Source organism: Boleophthalmus pectinirostris, unplaced genomic scaffold (genome assembly GCF_026225935.1).
Source record: "Boleophthalmus pectinirostris isolate CB_2022bp ecotype Guang Dong unplaced genomic scaffold, ASM2622593v1 HiC_scaffold_3, whole genome shotgun sequence".
NCBI classification, from domain to species: domain Eukaryota; kingdom Metazoa; phylum Chordata; class Actinopteri; order Gobiiformes; family Gobiidae; genus Boleophthalmus; species Boleophthalmus pectinirostris.
Genome location: NW_026571299.1, coordinates 19,944,216 through 19,967,749, shown reverse-complemented (window position 1 = coordinate 19,967,749; position 23,534 = coordinate 19,944,216). Strand labels below are relative to the sequence as shown.

General features: G+C 37.6%; 1 protein-coding gene across 2 annotated transcripts in view; it reads right to left on the bottom strand.

The window, feature by feature from the left end:
- fgd5a (FYVE, RhoGEF and PH domain containing 5a) overlaps positions 1-269 on the bottom strand; it is a 38,941-nt gene extending 38,672 nt beyond the window's left edge. For both annotated transcript variants that reach the window (XM_055160956.1, XM_055160957.1), the window contains exon 1: positions 27-269. In XM_055160956.1, coding sequence (XP_055016931.1) covers positions 27-36 — 10 coding nt within the window. In that variant the 5' untranslated portion in view covers positions 37-269. The remainder of the gene's footprint in view (positions 1-26) is intronic.
- Between the last annotated feature and the right edge of the window lie 23,265 nt (positions 270-23,534).

The following is a 23,534-nucleotide window of genomic DNA, read 5'->3' as shown; positions in this document are numbered from 1 at the left end:
ATCAGCGTAAAACACGTGGGACACACCTGCGTTCATTGTGGGACATCATCATCCACGGCGCCCGTTACTCGTTCTCCTCATTTCGCCTCCGTTCCGTAACCACTGGCTCCAAAAGATGGTAAAGTTAATCCAAGCGCAAGCACATTTCGTCCCGTAAAGTTGCAGAGGATATTATTAACGCTGAACGTTTCATCCTTTTAGTCCGATATTAGTCAGATTCTACCTTTGAGAAGCGCTGGTGTTTCCAGAGAAGCAACTGAGACTCGAGCCGGCGAGCATCTCCAGCGCACTGATGCTCAGGCGCTCATTGGTGCGCTCCGCTCCTCTGTGGAAACAGGGAGGCGCTGCGGCGCTTCCAGGGGCTGGACCGTAGCGGGGACCGGGAGTACGTTTCCAAAACATAGCCTTTTCTATGTACAGAGCAAACGGATTATCTGTCATGTTTGCAAGGGGGAAAATAAAATCTCCTCACAAATAGGCTAAAACACATTTTATGAAAAAAAATACCCTTAAAAAGTCACTGAATCAATGGAAAGGTCCAACTTTCTCTAAGCACAGTGAGTGTTCTCTTACTTTGGGGTTATATAGTTTATAACGCAATGATAATTAAGTATAGCTGTGAGTGATTGCGACAAGAGGTGTAAATATATAGGCTAAATAGTTTTGATTTCTGATTTCAAGTAAAGTAAAACAGGCGGAAATAGACGACCCTTTTGTTGTGTGTAGCGCATTCACATAAACCTTTTTCCTCTTTCCTGTTCTGTTCGAGTCTCCTGTGCTGATTGTGCAAAGAATCTTCGGACAAATGTCTAACCTTACAATAATAAATTGAGATAATTGTGTTCTTCTCTCTACAGTTCTGATTTTAATGCAAAATATGTAGTGGTTATTTTTTTTTGGTACAGAAAATAACTCAATTGCTCTCAAATGTCTCAAAAAACAACAAACAGAAAAGTGATGACAAATTAACCCACAATGCCTCTTGTTGTTTTCCTCCCATATTTTGAGCCCAGTTTACTTCCTGCTACTAGCACATAGAAAATGTTCCTAAAAGCTCTTTCCAAAACAGTTTCTCGGACACCAAAAGCACTCGCTATTGGCTGGGTTTCCTGGCCAGGCATCTGTTGCACCTCTGAATGAATGCAAACCCCTTAAAAAAACTCTCTTCATAACAGGAAACTGCTCTCCCTGCTTCCTGCACGACCGGCTACACTTCCTTAGCAACAGATGGGAAAGGTTTTAACCCCTTGTAGGTAACCCCTCATGGATGATTGACTGGTGCAGAGATAGCCCCAGGAACAAACTTTGGCCAGCGGGATTCATAGTGCTTTCAAGGACACGGGCACTTTGAGGAGGTTGGGATCCTATTGGCCATTTGAGATCTGGTTTGACAGCTTTCGATGCTAGTTAAACGCCCACATATTGGGATGGGAATACCTCTTGAGTGCTACCCACGTGAAGGTCAAACAACACAGCACACCTCAGGGTATAGTACAGTGTTGAAGCATGATTAAACGTTATACGATAAACGAATTAGCTGCTTTGCATCACCACAGGGCATCAATCAAAAACTCACATGCATCGTTGTACTGCTGGAGGTTGTCTTATGTGGGTGGGTTACATTTATTTGACGGCAGTATTTTTATTGTAAGTTAAGCCTTTATAGCCCCCATAGAGAAATTTGGCAACAGATTTGATCCTTACACCAGTGCGATAGGAGGGGGCACCTCTCCAACGCTTCTAGCTGCTTATGGGCCATATTGGTTGTGAGTACCAATAAGATTTTACTACTGTATATATTTCATTGTTCAGGTAAACTGGAGTACACAGTGCAGACACCACAATGTTTTGCTTCAAACTGAGAATGTTGTTACAATAAGGCAGGGGTGTCAAACTCAAATTCACATAGGGCTAAAATTAAAAACTGGGACTAAGTCTTGGGCCAAACTAAATATTTATTGAAAAATTTCAACAACATCTGTTTTCTCTTCTTTTGAGATATATAATGTTAAACCTTGTCTTATTAAAATAAATGTTTGATAATAGTTTTGCTTAAACATTGAATCCAGAACAAGCATAATATAAAATAATAACACAATTTTAAATAAATAATGTCTCTATAACCGATCTGCAGCCGGTGGGCCAGCTCTAATAAATATTTTACATGATCTCAGGGGCCAAATGTAATTACATAGCAGGCCAAATTTGGTCCCTGGGCCTGAGTTTGACATGTATGCAATAAGGTAAGAGTGTTAATCACATTGACAGGGCACTGCTACTCTATTTCCTGTGGACACCTCAATTAGTATTATTGTTTTGAAACAGAACTTCTGTTGCTTTTACTCGTTTTCGCTACTCAACTCCTCTTGAAGTTGGCATGCACTGAGGGGTATAGAGAAAACAGAAATGAATATTACTTTATTTTACAATTTGAATGTTGTTGTTTTTTTTTATGTATTTATTGTTTACAGTTTTCCAGTGTGATACAATAACATGTTTTTCTTAGCACTTTTTGACCTACATAAATTGACCTTTTCTTTTTGGTATAACTAAATATAGCTTTTCTCCTCAGTGCCATATTTTCCCCATTAGACTTTCCAACCACAATGACCTTTCTTTTTAAAGTTACCATTCGTGCAAAATATGTTTTGATTTTGCTGAGTGTTAACATGAGCTGTGATATTGTGTTGTCATGCTGAGGCCATGAAGAATGGCTCCAGGAGTAAATATCCCCCCAGATGTGGCACAGACGCTGAAAACATGTTTTTTTGGACGGAGAACACAAATTTCCTGGAGCGACTGTAACTGTGCTCTGTCACAGCACCTGCAACGCAACGGGGCTGGAGTGAGCGAGGGAGAGGGGGGATTGTGAAGAATAACAGGCTGTGGTACCAAAAGGACAAGTGGACCCTATCTCCCACTGCCGGCTCCATGTGCACTCACTGCAGCAAACAGGAAAGGGTCCAGAGTCTGTTCCCAAAGCTGAAACTAACCACAACACCTTCTTATACAGTTAGGGAACACTACAGATACTGAACATATAATTCACATATAATGAAATAATGTACGAAGTGTTTTTACTATGTTATAAACAGCTGGTAAGCTTTGACCAAACTGAACAGTGCATTGTCACTGGACTGATGATTGTTATAATGTTGTGTCCTCATCACAAACAGACCTGGAGTTGTGTTTTCTTTCATTCACACATGTTTAACACAAACCCTGCATATTTAAACTGAGTTCTTTTACCAAACAGAAAATACTCTGATGTGATGTGATGTCATATGGTAATACAGGAAGTGCTCCACTGTGTTTTTAAACTCCAAATACCTTCACTAGAATCATCTGGATAATTTCAACCCCCGAAACTACCACTTCATGACATCACGAGGTGGAACTTTTGAGATGTAGACACACTAATAAACCAGGATTACTCAGTCATGTGTGAATGAAACAAAACACAGCTCCAGGTATGTATTTGATTAGGTAACAACATTATAACATGGCTTAAAAGTCATAAGAGTCAAGTTTGTGTACAGTCCCTGACAAAAGTCTTGTCGCTTATCCATTTTGTAGAAACAAAAGCTTATAACTTGACTTTAAATTAATTGATTGGTTTTAGAAATGTCTCATATGAAAGCTAAAACCCTCCCAAATTATGCTCAATAAACTAAAATAAATTTGCTTCACTGAAAAAAGATTGATCATTTAATGAACACAGAAAGGTCAGATTTTGGCAAGACAAAAGTCTTGTCGCCTTGTCATATGATGCACCCAGTCCTAGATTACAGCCTCACCTGTGGTCAGTTACTGATCAATCAATTAGTGGGTGTGTATAAAAAGACCCCCAGCACACCAGACCTTCACATCAACTGCAACTTGACCTCTGACAACATGCCTAAGATCCACCCTGAGACCAAAGCGTTAATTATCAAGAGGCTGAAGAACAGATCCACTGCTGAGGTGGCTGACACCTTCAATGTGTCTCAGCGTCAAGTACAAAGAATAAGAAGAAGATCTGAAATGACTAGAGATGTTTTTGACAAGCCCAGGTCCGGCAGACCCCGCAAGACAACTGCTCGGGAGGACCGTTTGTTGATTCGAAAATCCAAGGCCAGCCCCTTTTCCACTGCAGCAGAGCTCCACCAGGCCTGGTCACCTCAAGTCCCTGTGTCAACCAGAACAGTTTGTAGAATTCTGTCTCGAAATGGCCTCCATGGTCGAATCAGTGCACAGAAACCAGCACTAAACAAAAGGCAATTAAAAACCGTGTGGCATTTGCCAAGGCCCACAGCCTGCTAAAAGGATGGACACTGGAAAAGTGGCAGAAGGTGGATTTCTCAGATGAATCCTCAGTTGAATTACATCACAGCCGCCGCAAATATTGCAGGAGACCTACTGGAGCCCGCATGGATCCAAGATTCACCCAGAAAACAGTTAAGTTTGGTGGCAGAAAAATTATGGCCTGGGGTTTCATCCAGTATGGGGGTGTGCGAGACATTTGCAGGGTGGAAGGCAATATCAATAGCCTAAAATATCATGAAGTATTTGCTACCTCTTACATTCCCAACCATAAAAGGGGTCAAATTTTGCAGCAGGATGGTGCTCCATCGCATACTTCTATCTCTGCATCAAATTTCCTCAAGGCGAAGAAGATCAAGGTGCTCCAGGACTGGCCAGCCCAGTCACCAGACATGAACATCATTGAACATGTCTGGGGTAGAATGAAAGAGGAAGCATGGAAGACAAAACCAAAGAATCTTGATGAACTCTGGGAGGCATGTAAGACGCTTTCTTTGCTATTCCTGATGACTTCATCAACAAATTGTATGAATCATTGTCGAACCACATGGATGCGTCCTTCAAGCTCATGGAAGTCATACAAGATATTAAATATGGATCTCACAGCACCACTACTTAATTCACTGACGTTATGCAACATATTTTTGTATTTGAAGTAAATTATTTGTTCAATTTTCTGTAGGCGACTAAACTTTTGTCTTGCCAAAATCTGACCTTTCTGTGTTCATTAAATGATCAATCTTTTTTCAGTGAAGCAAATTTATTTTAGTTTATTGAGCATAATTTGGGAGGGTTTTAGCTTTCATATGAGACATTTCTAAAACCTATCGATTAATTTGAAGTCAAGTTATAAGCTTTTGTTTCTACAAAATGGATAAGCGACAAGACTTTTGTCAGGGACTGTAATATAGCACCTTTAAACATACTGATGACTACACATATGACAAGACTGATGCTGAGGGTAGATGTCCATTAGCCTGATTCAACAGCCGCTTTCACTTCATGGAAATTGTTAGACCTCACAACATTAGGTTTCGTTCACTTGACGGTAGGCAGGTATTTTTTTTTATTTAACCAATTTATTTGGTTGTGACGTATGTAATGCACCGCTAACGGGGCTAACTGTAAGCTTTTCCCAAATCCCATAGGAAGAAGGGCAATAATGTCTTGATAAAATTTGCCAAGCATTCTCTTTGTTCCAGCTTTAAATCCTTGATCTCGGAAATCATTGCCAACACAGAATGTATGGCTCTTCGCTGATTGGCTGGTGCCCGAACTCGCACTTCCGGGGTTTTTGCAAACCGTCTAGTGCAGGGGTGGGCAAACTTTTTGGCTCGTGGGCGTGGAATATGAAAGAGGATCCCATTGTCCATCCCTGAGTCAAATTTCATGGGGTTTGGTTAATAATTAACCGAGATATTGAGAAACAAAATTTTTGGCTCCATTTACCACAATGTTAACTAAAATTTCAAAGTGATCCAGAATCCAGGATTTCTTCCGGATCACCCCCAAAATGAAATCAGTTCTTCCTTTTCACATTTCCTACAAATCCTGAAAATTTCATCAAAATCGGTCCATAACTTTTTGAATTATGTTGCTAACAGACAAACAAACAAACAAACAAACAGACAAACACCGGCAAAAACATAACCTCCTTGGCGGAGGTAATAACTTTACTTAATATTTCTGACAAAGCAAGGGGTGGCTAATTTGAGGATTTAGTTATATTTTTTAGACTTTTTTTCCTCATTCCATACATCTTACTTCATATATTTGATGTACTTAACTCATTTTTCACTGATATAGTAAATGTCCGTACTGATTGAGAAACAACATAATGTCATATTGACCCTTCAGTGCAACTCATGGCCACTGTTTTAAACTGTTTGAATGGAAGAAGAATTATTTGTTAACTAGTGTATAAGTTCAGCTATTGATCTGTGCAGTCCCCAGGTCAAAGAAGGCAGAGGTCCTTCACTCCTTAGAATGACCTGAACACCTTTGTAATTGCAAGCCATGGCGTGTGACTGCAGTAATGGATTGCATCAGTATTGACAGGTTTTATTGATCCCTGTGCTACAAAAACACTGGGAATCACCATGCTTCTAATGACTACAGCTTCTAATGTAGATAAAGAGGCAATGGAGACTGTAACAGGACAAATAAAAAAAAGGAGAAATATTAATGTCTTAATGGGATGAATTTATTGCAGTAGACATATGAGTTTTGAGTAATTATGAATTTGTATAGTAGTATGCTGTATATCTGAGGTGGGGGACTACAGGCCCTGTACTATTTTATGTACAAGACGTGGGCAAGATGAATCTTTTCTTACTGAAAAAACTGTGGTGGGAAGTGTCCTTCTGAAAATCTGTACTCAAGTAAAAGTAACAGTTACATGAAAAAAACAGCATTTGAAAAATCTACTGTAATGTATGACATCAAGCTATGAAAACAAAATGGAAAGTACTTTAGACTTTTTTCACAACCTTAGAGGCAGAAGAAAGTCTTTGAAAATCAGAAACTGTATTTGTGGTGTAATACATAGCATATCAATATCGTATTAACTAGTTTAAAGAAATTATAATATATATTTGCATTTATTCCAAATCCATAAATGCCACAGAGCGACTTGGACTGCTCTTTGGATATCATGGATGTCCTCCGGGCCCAGGTGGACCATCAGTTCCAGTTCTCCTCTCCAACTATTTTTCCTGGTGACCTATGTTGCATGTTTTTTTGACCCTCTGCCACCTCATGTCTTCTGCAGTCACACATTCTGAGATGTGAGTGGTTATAGGCTTATACCATTGATGAAGTGTTTCAGGTTATTGAAGACCCACAAATGTTGACAAAAACTGTAGCATTAAAAAAAAGAAAAAAAAAAAAAGTTTATTATTGTCTTCTTTGAGATGAAGTATGTTTTATTATAAGTTTTAAAACTCAGGCAGTTGATAGCAGAAACTCAGCATATAATTTTTGATGATTTAGAAAAAAAGTATAAGAACCCCAAGATTATTTTAGAGCTGTTTTTCCTAATTGTACATTTATGTCCTTAAGGTGTGACTGTTTTTCACATTTTCAAAATTTTGTCAAATTGTAGGCAAAGGGCTTGTACATGGTAACAAATCAGATTTTTGGCCATGTCAGATTTTGGCTAGAAAGCAGCATTAAGTGTCAAATTATGCACTGGAATGTCCAATATTGCAGAGCTAGGTATTTTTACAGTACCAGTCTGGATTGCATTTAGTGAATAGATTGGTCAGCTGAAAGTTCACTTGACATGGAACAGCTTCAACACTGACTGAGGAGGCTCTAGTGCAGCTATAAGTCTTGGCAGTATTTCTTATTTTTTATAATTTTTTTTTTTTTTTTTTTTTGAGGCAGAAAATCAGGCCAGTCAATTAGAAGCAGGGGAGAATCCAGGGTCTAAGGGACCCAGAGGGTTGTGGGGAAAATCCTGGGTCCATTCATCCCTGGGTAATGCGAGAGTTAAATCACACACCAGTGCATCGTTGCTGCTGCAGATGCTTTAAGCATACGAAGTATTTGTGAGTGAAAATAAGATGTCAGCATTGTAAACTTTTTTATCTACACATATGCAGTAAACAGGTGGACCACAGAAGTCAGCACTTCATCAGAACGTCGCCAAACCGGATTTCATTTCCCAAAGGACCATGGAGAATCAATGGAGCAGGCCTGGACTAGTGCAGACATTTGAATAGCAAACACACATTATTTCATTACATTTCACGAGTGCTGCACTGCTGTTGTCATCACAATATGTAAGCTTTCTCACATGCAAGCATCTTTCTATTGCAGTATGACAATATTTAATGGTGGCCATTTAACTCCAGCCTAAGTCAAATTCATAGAGTAAAAATATATGAAAATGCAAATCGGAATAAAGATATTTATAGAACCTTAAAATAAATTATTAAAAATATATGTGCAATAACAGTGCAAAAAGACAGTATAGAATCAAACACACATAAAAAGTAATAGAAAATACTGGAATGACAAGAGAGTATTAATTCTGTCTGGTTTCCTATTCCTGTACATCAAGTAACTGATTTACACAGATAACGCCATGTACAACATAAAACACTCACGAGGAAAAAGCTGATATTTGCTGAAGAAAGTTGTTATTTATGTTTTAACATGAAACTGTTGCCAAATAAAATATAATCCATAACAATCTGTCACATTAACAAAACCCACATGACACCATTGACGTGACATTCATTATCAGGCCAGACCATTAGTCATACAGCAGCCTGCCCATTCACCCGAAATACTCCATTCACCCAAAATACTCTGAAATGCTAAACAATAAAGTGCACACCGAAAGGAAAACATATCTGGGACTTTCCAACATTTTGAGACAATGTACCTTTAAATATGTGTGCAGATATGAGTTGAGGTGCTTTTTAACCCTTAAGTTAATGGATGATTATTAATATTATTAATGTCACCAGATTACATGCAGCCTCCCATTGTAATTTCTCTGTCTTTTGTTTTGCGGTAATTAAATCCTTTCTAATCAAGGCGGCTGGATGACAAATAGGAAATGAATGAGAGGATTCTAATTGGTGTGAACTCATTGGCCATTTTTGTTGAGATAATATACACTTAATAACTCAACTGCAATAAGGCTGAAAAGAAAAAAAAAAAGAGGTATGATATGAGGTGAAACTGTTTTTTTTTTTTTTTTTTTTTTGTGAGTATACCTAGTTATCATAAAACAGTTTTAATTTAGTTAAAACCAAAAGGAATAAGGGTGATATGTTACATTATCTCACTGATCTCTGAATAAGGCTTTCAGTTTTCTTGTCCTACTTGAAGCTTTCAACATTCAGATTCTAATCTGAGGCATTAAATATTTCAAATTATAAACTTAAATTATTCCAGGGGTACAGAAGAAAATCTTATATGGAAGGAAACTTATCACCAATTCAATCATTTCTGAAATATGTTTGAAAAAATATATATTTCAGCCTTTGTTACATTTTTTCCTCCAGGTTATTGTAAATTTCCCTTGAGATCACATCTGCTCTGCTTTGTACAATGACACTATCAGTAAGGGCCATATTACTCAATGCATCTGTATGTAGTTCTGCTGTATTCTTATTCGTGTTCTACTTTTCATTTGCCTTCCAGCTCTCTCAGTGCCACACTTTGCTGGCATATAGGTGTTAAAATGCATATGACAGTTTGCCATGTTTTTCTAATTATTATTATTATTATTACTTGGTTTGGTGGGATAGTAGATGGTGGTAAATATTTATCATATCATATCATCAGTCAAGTGGCGGCTTGTGGAAAAATGTTGAGAGTACATACAAAAATATACAGGAAGTTTTCACAGGAAAGCATTTTTCTCATAATAATTTAACAAAATAAAGTTGTCGTCATTTATTTTATTAGTTTAATCAAAACTATTGTGAAATTTAGACTTTAGATCTATTTAGCTTTTGCCCTTATTAACATTATGGTTACTACTTATGTAATTACTTAGACTTATAGGTGTCATATCTGCTGCCTATGTCCAACCAAGAAGTAAAAGTATATTTTTAGTGGGTCTAATCTGTCATATACACTTTAAACTGTCTGGTGGTGATGTTGTTGTGGTGGTCTGTGCTGGGCTCCGGTGTATTCTCATGCGCATTGAACCCTTGGGTGATGCTTGTAGGGTGTGGCAAAGGGGATCACATTGCAATGAAGATGAACCACAGATTTCTCCCTATGTCAGCACAAATACAGTGGTCAATTTTGAGGTGCGTAGCTGCAAAATCATCAAAGTCTGTAATCCTGCATGCTCTGTATGTTTGACAATGTGATTTATGATGAATAGTGGTTCCTTAGTTGATGTAGCCATTGGTTAAACTGGTAGTGATTATGTGAAAATGCATTGACCCAAGGACCTTTCAACTGTACACTCAGCTGTTTCTGTTACCACTGCAGAGTCTAATAGCTTTAAATTAGGTCATGTTTTGTCAAATGCAGCATTCTTTCTCACATGTCCTCTTCTACTACATCCAGTAATATATTTTTCCAAATTTCTTTTAACCTTATTCATGCATACTTGTTCAGATCACATAATTCTGGACAAATCTGACCCCAGCACATCTGCTCTTTTTCAACCTTGTGACACAATAATATCATGAGCCATCACAATATATTGAATTACAAAAAAAGAGAGAAATGTTCCCCTATACAAGTATATTGGTGTCAAAATATATCCTCTGTGTGTTGTTTGTGGAATAATTGTGAAGTGCACTGTTAGCATGCTAGTTGTTAGCTTTACCATCATGGCAAAATCCACAATGACCTCCCAGCCCTCTTACTATTTACAAGAATGGATTATTTCTGTAATTAAATAAATTGTCTGATCAGATGCCTTACCTTTTCTCATATTCTAATTGCTTTCCTCCTATGTGTGATAGCATATGGCCATCTAAAGGTCTTTCAATACATTGTCTTGTATCAATCAAAAAGCTATCACTTCAAGAAGGTTCTGGCTTGACAAACCTGGAGGTCAAAAGGTCAGATTTGATACAGCCAATCATTACCATTGTCCCAACACAATAGCAGAGGAGCGATATTGCTTGAAACGTCATTATTTGCGGTGGTGAAAATCTCTTCTGCTGTGTCCCATGGGGCTCACTCTGACTCCTCACTCACCATTGACCCTTCTGTTAGTGCACTATATGCCCCTGTTCCTCTCAACACAGGGATTTCATTCTGATCTATTTCTGAATAAATACCATGGCGACCCAAGCCCATAGTGCTATAATCAAGATTTAAGTGTCAGTAATGTTGGATTTATATGTATAATGGACAAATGGATAGATTCGTGCTTGGATCTATTTGGCAAAGTATGTATTTTATGTGTCTCATTTTAACATTAATGGCTGTGGCAGTCCGCTTGTGATGGAAAAAGACATGAGTTCACAGAGTGCACCACATAAAATTTATTTTTGTAATATTTTAGTCTATTGAACAAACAGATATTGATGCTGTTACAAAACATTTATTGAGAATAACATGTTGCAATAAAAGTATAATTTTGAAAATGAAAGGATTAGCTACATTCATGGTATCCAATTGGCTGTGCTGCATGGCAGATGCACTAGGGACAGTTTTTATCATCATTTAAGTGTCTCCTGAAATCAAACCTGCAATAAGGATTTACTATTATGTTTCCTTAGCCATGAAACAATACAGCAAAATGATAACTGTAATAAAACCTGATAATATTGATCATTTGATTGACAAATATATTTGCAAATTAAAATGGAGTTAAGTTTCATAATCATCTCTTCATAGTTAAGAATATACAAAAGAAACCATTTTCTTGTGGTATGAAAATCAAAAAGGAGCGTTTGCAGAGAAAGCGCATCATTGGTCTTTCAATCGCAGTAGCCCGAGGTCCCTGCTGTGGAAAAGATCAGCACCTTCAAGCGGCACATTTTATGAGCTCCATTACAAAGTTTGTGCTAACACACACATAAACAGGCCATAAACTAGAGATACCATCCTAAGGCCAGCTCTATTGGATTTCCCTTTCAACTGGATACACGCAAGCTTCCTGTGCTAAACATAGAAACTACTCGATTCAGTGGCTACATTTCAAAGGAACTGTTTTTTTTTGGTTTTTTTTGCACATTAGCACGCACTGTCAAAAAAGTTTTAAGATGGTCTGAAAATTCAAACAACTACAACGTGGATTTAAAGGGACAGTCTGTAATTTTGGACATAGGACCTCATTTCCTAAGTGAGTCAGAGTGTTGGCGACGTGTGTAGACACTTTTAAAAATATTCCATCCAGTCCTTGCATTTGCAGAGATCGCTGGTGCTAGGTGAGCACATGTCAATGGCCATAGTTAGCCTGCCACTTACCCACTCCACAAAGCACCCAAAGCAAATCTGTTATTACGCCAGACTGTCGATGTGTATGTCTGTGTCAATAGAATACTTTTAGAAGTAAAACCAACCTTGCATTTGAAAGATTTATGTGGTACTTCCGTACTTCCTAATAGAAAACTTGGCAGTGGTAGACTGATATCACCTAGCACCAATCTTACTGGCAAAGTAAAATCACGCTGCTGCTGACAACATAGTTCGTCAACATGCAACAATTCATGCGATGCAAGGTTAGTTTTATTTCAACCATTATTCTATTAACACAGACATTTATATTGATAGTCTGGCGTAATAATACCCATTGACATGCACTAGCCTAGCACCAGTGACCTCTGCAAATACAAGGACTGGATGGAATATTTTTAAAAGTGTCTCCACATGTCTCCAACAGGAAATTAGGTCCTATGTCCACAATTCTGAACTGTCCCTTTAAACAGCCCATTATCCTGCCTGTGATCAATAAAAGTGTTCTTGGTCATATTTAGGTGTTTGATTTTCAACAAAAAAGGTGAGAGTGAATAACTAATAAACTGTTGACTAATTCTCAGATTTAAGTCTAACTTGAGCAACAGACCTTCAGACAGAGCAGAGCCTATAGTTAGCATCACACTCCCAGGGAATGTTGGCAACATCAGCTGCAACTTATCAACAGAAAACCCGTTTAAATACTTCTATTACTAAATATTATTACTAAATACTATTTCAAATTTCAAAATTAGATTTACAAGTTGCGAGACTGGACAGTGACAGGCCTTGAAATCAACTTTTGTAGCAATATATTTTTCATTAGTTTTAGACTTTTGTTTTATTAATCATACTGGAAAGGATGAACTTTGCAGGTCCGGTGTATTGTGTAAGTAAATGATAGTAATATGGTGTCTTTTATCAAAGTGTGTGTCCTTGCGGCAGACAGACTGGGCTAGGCACTGACAGGTGGGGGAAATGAAGCTGTGGGTGGCTGCTCAGATGGAACAGGAGATGTCTCACTCAGATAGATATCAACAGGCTAACAGCAGTAGCAGGCACTCCCTGCCGTGTATCACAGCATACAGCACATCTCATTTGCACCAGGTAGGACGGCTCTGCTTCACTGAGTCCTGGCTGGAAAAGGGACATAAACAGGTTAGATGAGATGAAAACTACACCGTTGGGATAAAACAAATTATTAGTAATATATTATTTTTACTCTCCAAGTCTATTATAAATGTAATACAGTAGATCCCATGGAAGTGATTTAAAAAACATGGAAATTAATACAACTGTGTAAATATATGCATTTGTCCACATCTTTTCAAGGTAAGGTAGACTTTATTGTCCACATGGGGGAATCTGATCTCTTTATTTGACCCATCCTTCAATGCCGCTGGACCAGGGACCTATCTTCAGGTCTAGAGCTATGGCTTAGAATTACCTTAGCTGGAGGATTTTATGTATTGTGCATATTTTTGACGAGGGAAATCAGAGAGGTTAGCAGTTAATCCACCCAAACACAGAGAGATACTCTCAAACTATGCACAGAAAGGTCCAAACAGCCTGGGAGTCTAACCTAGAACCTTCTGGCTGTGAGGTGAGAGCACTAGCAACTCTGGCACTGTGCCACTGTAAATAATTAAAGGTCCTATATTATTCAAAATAGATTATTCTGAGCTTTAAGCCATGTTATAATGTTTCTATGTCATCAAAAACATACCTGGAGTTCTGTTTTGTTTCATTCACACATATAAGTGAGTAATCCTGGATAATCAGTCAGTCTACATCTCCGAAGTTCATGTTGCTCTTGTTGTTGATGTTTTCAAGTTAACAACTACCTTTTACCTTTTGTTCAGTAGAGATTGACAATTCTAGAGCTGAAATTGCCCAAATAATTCTAATGAATGTGTATGGAGTTCAAAAACACAATGAAGCACTTCTTGTTATTACCACATGACATCACAAGGTGGATTGTGTGTTTTATGTTTGATAGAAGAATTCAGCCTAAATATGCAGGATTTGTGTGTTAAACATGTCTGAAAGAAACAAAACACAGCTCCATGTATGTTTTTATGAGGAAATAACATTATAACATGGATCAGAAAATAGTGTCATATGGGCCCTTTAAGTTTGGAGTGGGTACGATGTGTCCCCACTCTCAAAAGGACGAGGCTGTCACAAACTCATTGAGAGTATGCATCCATTACTGTCCTGAATTACAATGGGCCCGTGTCACTCCAAGGGCAGAGCTGAAACACTAACACGATTATGGAAATGACCACCAACAGATACCCATGTGAGCACCACGCGGAGAAGGAAAAAGCGATTCCAATTAATCTGAACACATAAATAAGGCTAATGTCATTGCCATTCACTCTTGGCAGACAAACAATAGTGAGCGCTGTAATACGACTAAAGCCATTCAATCATGGTGATGTATTGTGCTGGAGGTGGAGAGCAAAGACTGGCTTACAATACATCATGTCAACACGTTTTTACACATAGTCAACAAGCGTAATTAGCCAAATCTGTAATTTTACAAGAATGGTGGCTTCATTTGGCAGTGCAAAATACGCTGCACTTGATTAAATTGTTAAAGGATTAAAGATCCTATATTGCACAAAATGGATTCTTGTGAGTTTAGCCATGTTAGAATGTAGTTACCTCTTCAAAAATATACCTGGAGTTGTGTTTTGCTTCATTCACACGTTTAAGTAACCCTTTATTGTTTGTCTGTCTACATCTCCAAAGTTCAAAATGCCCTGTTCCACCTTGTGATGTTGTGAGTGGTAGTTTTCAAGTTAACAACTACCCACTCGGAATTCAAGAGCTGAAATGATTCTAGTGAAGATGTATGGAATTTAAAAATACAGTGGAGCACTTTCTGCATTACCACATGACATCACAAGGTGGAACAGTGTTTTCTGTTTGAGAGAAGAACACAACCTACTAGTAAATATACAGGGTTTGTGCAAATGCAACAAAACACTATTCCAGGTATGTTTTTGATGAGGAAACAGCACTGTAACATAAATCGGAAAATAGCGTAATATGGGCCCTTTAAGTAAGAGGACCTGTGGGGAATTTTAATGTGAATCAAAAGTTGTAAATGACAGCGCGTGTAATGGATGTCAGTGTGAGCCACGTTGGAGTTGCTCTATTCTTCAGATCGTATCAGGTGAGCAGCAGCCTGGCGTGAATGCTCAAAGACAAACACCTCAGCTCAGCACATATGAGAGACACCAGCAGTGACACCAGCGGAGCATGTGTCTGAGCACTGAGACGAGACGACACTGACAGATGGTGCCAACTGCAACCTGCAACTCTTGTGACTCTTTGTGTCTATCAGTTTAACAGTAGAGATCAGGGTTGGGTTGTCACACCTCAAAATATTTTCAGTTAGCGCAGTATTAAACCATGATTTAAAATAATATTTTAACATGAAAAACAGAACTAGTCCATTTTAAACATGGAGTGGTCCAGTGTTATTCCTTACTTACTTCATGTATTCCATGATTCCAAAAATTATTATTCATTATGTTGTTGTAAGTGCTTCTCACCAGTTTCAGAGACAAAATAGTACACTGTGTAATTACTCAGAGGATGTTACAATTTGTTACACATTGCTGCTTGTCATATTGGGGCATTATGTTTTGAGTAACATGTTTATTATTATTATACTTTCTTACACAATACATAACACCTTGAGTTTTGTTACACAGGTTGTACAGGACCTCCAAGTTAAGTGTTAGATTAAGTTACCATATGTTGTTACAGTATAAATACGTTATTTCTGGGTTACACGCAAGGGTGTAGGTTTGCATAAGGACGGTGGGGACATGTCACAACCAATATTTGGGGAAGACTAAATAGTCCCTACCAATATTTGCCATTTTATTTTAATAAACTAAAATCTAAATTATTCCAATATTTTCCCAAACTCAATAGTATTAATTTAAAACATTTTAGTTCATATTTTGCTTATTAGACATTCTCAGATGTATTCAGTGATATGACGACAGGGTTACCCCTGCCGCTATTTCATTGGTTGCAACAGAGTGATGTCATTAGTGATGCCAGGAGCCTAAACTGGGGAAGCGGCAGGACAGTGCAGCACCCGAAGATGACGGCTTGAGCAGGCGTGAGTGAAGACGCTGCACCAAACTTTAAAAAACTTGTCAAAAGGAACTTACTTGGCTTCATCTTCAATTAAACTTGCCTTATAATGAGTCGCCTCAGAAAAAGAGCGACGATTGCCACAAGTGCACCTCCCAAACGGAGCCCTACTCGTGCGCTGTTTGAAGCCCGACTCTATTGACAATATTCCATGGAAAAATGTATGTATATTACCTCACAAATATCTCATCACCAACAAGCAAAGGGAAATCTGCACAAACTTCTACATCGCTGTTATGTGGTAAAGAATAATCTTAGAAGGGCAATGGACACAAAAGGTACATTTTGCTAACTGAAAAATTAAACTACCTCTCACTTATTTTGGACCTGCCCAGATTCTGTATGTTTTAGGAAGAATTCATAAAACATATTAATTTTCACTATATCCTTAATAAATGATCTATATCTGATTGTACTGTAGTTTGAATCAGTGTGTAGAGGCATGGTTAGCAGAGAGCAAAAAGGAGACAATATATAGACATAGTTGAATAACAATTTTAGATTAAATTTAATAAAACTATCAAAATACTTCAATCTCACATAGTAAATAAATACTGCTACCACTACTATACTAGTACTGGTACAGTCAATTCACAGTGACCTCATAAATCCTGATCTGGGTCACATGGGGACCTCTTTCTCTCTAAGATGCTGCGCTGTGCATCTCCAGGCTCAGAAACCTTAAGAGCCACAATAAAGCCTTTATACTGACCCACCTGAGACTAGCCCTGCAGACACAGCTGTCTTACCACCACCATGGTTATATATACCTTTCATATGGATTCTCCGAAGAGCTTTTGCCTACTCGTTTAAAGCCATATGAAACCTTACATCGTACAGTTCTTGTTATTTTTATCACAATCTATGTAGTATGATTTTTCAAACTTAGCATCGCCAAGGGACAAATATACCCACGGCAAATATATGGTTCTTATCAAAGAGTAGCTTAGGGACAATCATATTTCATAACAGGTCTGCATGCACTCTCACTCGGTATTATCACACTATGAATAATATTCCATGGCTGTTTCTTTTATTTCCTTTCACTGTAAAATTGACAAATGTTTGTTCTAGTGTAAGGTCCACAGCACTTCCTGGATTGGCATTTGTTATTTTGAGATGGACTTTGATTGGCTGTTGTAGGTGTCATAAAGAAGAGAATAGTGTCTTGTTATTGGGTGTGAGAAGATGGGTTAGCAGCAGGAATGGGACTGCATTGATCGGCCATCAGCAGCCTGCCAGTTAAGTCCTGCTCCTGACATATGTGACTGAGGACTTTACAATTATTTGCCTGTGGGGTTTCAATGCTCATTATGAAGAAATGAAGGGCTGAGAGCTACATGTGTGCTTAAGGTGATGCAAGCATATTGATAGAGAATGCCAAGAGTAGAGCGATGGAGGAAAGAATTTATCATAATATATCAAAAGAAATATTTGGGAGTTAGGAAAGAAAATGTATGGCTTTAATTCTGAAATTCTGTGACAATTACATATTTACATTACTGCACTCATATATTTTAGGGCTGTACAATTAATCAGAATTTTGTAATCAAGTATTTGAGATTATAAACATTGAATTGTGCGTTCAAAGCACACATATGTGGTTCCTAGAGAGCAAACATTGCTTTCTATATCTTTCTTTCTATATCTTTCTACTTGTAGTGTACATTTACAACTGTGTATTTCTGTGTGATATGTCATCTACTTCAATTTCATCTGTCCGTTCTCTTCATTTTAGGTGTGCTTATGCCCTAGCTTCTCTCAAAGCACATTTGAATAATCATGATTTCAGTTTTGCTTTAAAGGGCTCATGTTAAACTATTTTCTGATCTATGACATAATCTTGTTTCCAAAAAACATTCATTCACACATGTTTAATGTAGTGATCTTCTCTCAAACAGAAAACATTCTATCTTGTGATGTTATGTGGTAATACAGTACAGGACGTTCTCCACTGTGTTTTTGTGTTTTAATCTCGATACATCTTCACCAGAATCATTTGAATAATTTCAGCTCTAGAATCACCAATCTCTACTGAACAAAAGGTAAAAGGCAGCTGTTTACGTGAGAAACACCACAACATGACATCACAAGGTGGAACAGAGCATTCTGAACTTTGGAGATGTAGACAGACCAATGATAAAGGGTTACTCAAACATGTGTGAATGAATCTGATTTTAGGATCACGTTTGGCTGGACAACAAAGACATAGTGGAGGGTGTGGGGACCAGACTGACATCAATCTGTTTAAAAAATTCAGAGAGATGTCAGTCTGGATTTTTAAGGCAAGAATTTACAAAACTGTGGTTATTTTTCTTCTCTAACTGAGCAGCACTATTACATTATTATAATTGCAATGACATAATATAACAGTAAAGCAAATGTCTGATACCACCTCCGCTGACATGTGTTGCCCACAAAACGGGGGTGGAGTCTCACTTAATGTACAACATTCTGGTTCTTTGTGCCCACTATTATGATCACAGCCAGAACAATTATGCTCTACTACTGAGGCCCGTAAAGTTAACGACTCAGCATAATCTCATTTTCTACTTTATTATTAATCTGTTTCTCTGCAGCTGTCATCAGGAGGGAAAACCTGTTCTGAATAAATGCTTTTTGGTGAACTCAAGCTGTCCACCTCCTGGATAATCACTGGCATGAGAAAATATGAGCATATCTGTATCTCACAATGTTGTATCTCTTTAGAAACTATTTATGCATTGTATAATTATCTGTTAATGGCACAATCTGTCTTAGTTAAGATGTGTTTAGCATCCATTTATATTGACTATTTTTTCTTGTACTGTCTGTTTCTTGTACTGTCTGTGAGTGTAAACACATCACAGTCCCTTAGAGCTATAGCTTCATTAAGAATAATTACTCCATGAGGAAATTACTAAAACCATAAACAATGGCATGCGAAACAATATGGCTTCCTAACTAAAACATATAACATCAGATAAGCAGTTATAAATCATTACAAAACTGTGTTAAGAATATGTCTATGACTTCAAACATATTCTTGACAAACCGTCATGAGTTTATAAGTGCTTTTCACAACTTCAATGTGAGACCAGTGTGGAGTAACTGACAGTAAAGCTAACAACTACTAACATGCAATGCCCACTTCTTGATTAGAGTACAGTTTACAGAAATTATTTTGACCTTAAGAACTGCTATACATCAGTAAGAAAAGAAAAGAAAAAAAAAAATCAAGGCCCTTTAATATGGTAAAACCTGCACCACAGCTCTTAGGTCCATGATAGTGATTTCATTGACACAATATACTGCTTTTTTATTAACCCACAAAGTGTCTGGCTTCATGGCATTTGCTTGTGCTTGCTGTAAACTGTGAGTGTAGGGACTAGTAATCCCTCAGAGTGATTCCAGGTGACAGTGACATATGATGGAGGTGGTAATACCTGAAAAAAGCTGTTGCTAGGAGCTCAATAAGCATAAAGCTGTTTTGAGTAGAGTGCATTATTGTATTATAAAGGGTCTGTGTCAAAAACAAAACAAAAAAGATTGACTAATGGACTAGAGTTATGCAACATAACACTATGACTAATTAACATGCCGTAAATGAATTCATGGGAGGAATTACGATTCTTTAAAATCCGGGCTGGCTGCAAACAGCTCTTGTGTTCCGTGGGACAACGTAAATAATAGATGCTCTCACTAACGGCACCTGTTTTTATAGCTTGCATCAAAAAGCCCATAAAAATGATAAGAATTCTTTTCATTATGTAAAATTACCATAACATGCACACATAAAGAATGCAGTGCACTTCAGTGGCTCTATATGCTATTGTTGTGAAGAAATATCTGCTCAGAGGCTGAAGCATATTTCTCTAAGGAATTCCCCTTCTTCATAGTTAATGGGAATGTTGATGGGAAAGAGGAAATAAACAAGAATTAAACTAAAATAAGTATATCTTTCAGGCTTTAAATCTACCATCTGTAATTAAATTGGCCAACCCACCCCTGTTGTATTCTCACATATCACCACTAGATGCTATCTGTGTTACTGCTGTCTGACAGGGTGCCAGTTTTGGCCACAAAAATACCAAAGACAACAGATGAGCCAGGTGAGGGGAGGGGGAACAGGTTTTACATTTACCAACTACTGGTGAAAGAAAAAAACAATAAACTTAAGGAGAGTTTTTTTTTTTTTTTCTGATGGGGTCCATTACCTGGTTGTTTCCATGGAAATGTTTTTGCTGGAATGTTCCACTATAAGGTGTTTTTCATTGCTCAAATGTGTAATACTAACATTTTAGTACCCTTACTGTGAACAGGGTTGCCGCTCCACAGATCTCAACTGTAAACTGGCCTGGCGGCACCTATCCTCCTGGAAGACAAGATTCCAAAGCAGCAGGGACACCACATAAACGTTGTGGAGATGAGGATTGCTGTTCAACTGTCAAATTTTCTTAGGCTACTTGTCAATTCAAGAACACTGTCTATTAACACTCAGTTTTGATACAATACAGACTGTAGACTATAAATAATCTGATGCAGTACTATTTTGGAGGACTAGTTTGACTTTGGGTGTGTGTATATCTCCATAATCAGACTATAATTCAATAATGTAAGTAGAAGATGAGCTCAAGTGTGCACACAAACGCGTTGGCATCATTCGGCATGACAACAGTTTTGTGCGCGCATGTTCCAGAGTCTAATTACATTGTGAGCCGTGGCGATAAATCATTTGAGTCTTAATCAAAGCGGTGCAGACGAGAGAGTCATCAATCATATGCTGAAGAAAACCTCTGCTTCTCCACTGAGTGCCACTGACTGTCTCCGAGCTGGCAGCGTTCTCTGATGGGGGACATATAGCTCTGACGCATTATCATTAGCACCATCAGCTAGTCCAGACAGAGCCATCAAAAGCCAAATACAGTGAGTTATATGGGTTAATTCTGAAATAAAGAAAGTAAGTAGGCCATAGCATTCTTATTGAAAGTGACCTCTACTGATATTGCCAGTAGCCTGTAGTTTGGTAACTCAAAACCATAATAACTAAAGGTTGATGATTTGATCTCATCCGCAGTGTTGTGTCCTTGGGCAAGACTCCTTGCCTACAGAATGTGGTGTGTCTGAGTGATTGGCCATAAAATCAAATACATGCATTTCTTTCGGGTGGTATATTTCATCTTGACAAGCAGGTTTATAAAAGAATAACACAACCCAAAAGGTGTGCAATAGGTCAAATCTTAGGTGGCCCAGAAAAGCTCAAGATCTGGATGTGGCCCCAGACACTTCACTTGCACAGGCTCCCTGGCAGATTGCCCCAGCAACATTGAGGAATGGATCAAATTACCCTACTTGGACAGTAAAGTTTGTAGATTTAGATAATTCTCTGTTTTAATTTGTCAATGATGCTATAAAAACAATATATATATATATATATATATATATATATATATATATATATATATATATATATATATATATATATATATATATATATATATATATATATATATATAAACAATAAAATAAAAAATAATCTCTTCAGGACACAAGCAGCTCCTTCTGATGGATTGCTCAGACCAAGGTGACCTCTAAGGCATGGTAATGACATCACAAAGTCCATGTTGAAGGTGGGGGAATGACAGATGACATTTCAGCAGAATCTATAAAAATGTGTCAGCTCTGACATATTTGAGCTTCAAGTCCTGGCCTGCCCTAGTTTACAGTGGATTCAGCTTGTTTACCACCAATGTTTAGATCACTCACAAAAAATGAAAAATTACTTGATCCTAATAAAAGATTACACCTTCTTGCTCCAAAGTAAAGATCTACACTTGGCCTGATGTTTATCCAGAGGGAAGCATCAGTTTTCAGGAAGACTGAGGATGGATTTATGATGTTGGATCCAATCTGATATAAACACACAGAGTTCAAATAGCCTATAGGACACTACAGAAAGTCTGTTTAATGCACTACTTGTTTACTAATTGTTTGTCTCAATCTCAGGGTTACAAATCAGGTTGCACCATACAAAGACACATTTTACATGTTGGAATTGTATTATGACACTAATTAAATTTATACTGATAAGTATATAAAAATATAAAATATAAAAAAGTGTGTATGCTAAGCGTCTAATGTGTATCTGGTATTTTTCATTTTAGCCTTTCTAAAGACTATCATCTTCTACCATAATTATTAATGTTAGCTCTAGTGTTATGGAATGACAAGCACACAGCTATGAAGGACATGGACACTCTTGAGTTTTAGACCGTTTCATTAGAAGAAAAAAAAAACAAAAAAAAAAAAAAAAAAAAACAACCTAATGCTCTATTATCCTATGTGCACAGTCTTTCATGCTTGTTTTTAGGAGGGCACTGCACAGAGGACAGGTTTAGGTTTTATAACATTCAAGCCAGTAGGTCGAGCACTTAACAAGGCATTAAAACATACCATTTAGAAATATGTGTGATACAACACTTGTTGTAAGTTAATTGTATATGTGCTAGCCTGTGTAAACAAATGTGACTTTGCCTTTGACCTAAAGAACAATTGTGTTTAGCCTTTTTGAGTCAAAGTCACAGCTTTTGAAATCAAGTATCACATTCGGGTTAAAGTATTATTTATATTCAACAATAAAGACATGTTTTCTGGGGTCGCGCTCAAGGGCCTAGCAGCATGCAACTATATATAACTGATCTTTAATGATAATAACTTACAGCCTTAGCAGAAAATTTTGAACGTGCATCTTATTTAACAAAACACCTTCATTAGGATAAGGACTTATTTAAACTGTGCTAACCTGGCAGACGTCAGACCCATTAAAGTGCCATCCTGGATCTATGAGTGCCATTCAAGGTTAGTTTACGCATTCAAATGTCAATGCTGCCACCTAGTGGATGTTATATGTAATTGAAAATTACATGGGGCGCTATGTTACTGCTGCATGTTTGCCGCATTTAGTAATAAAGTAGTGTAATTTTAAAGTAAAAGTTATTTACAACTATACATTAATGTGGATACCCACATTTTTTATTTATTTTATTTATTTATTTTTTTTAAACTAGGACTGAGTGAAAGACAGAAGCTTACAGTTGTCACCTAATAGCTTTACCATGTTCAAACTCTGTTTAAAATCTAAAAATCTCAGTCTAATGACAAATAGCTGGAGTCTTGGGATT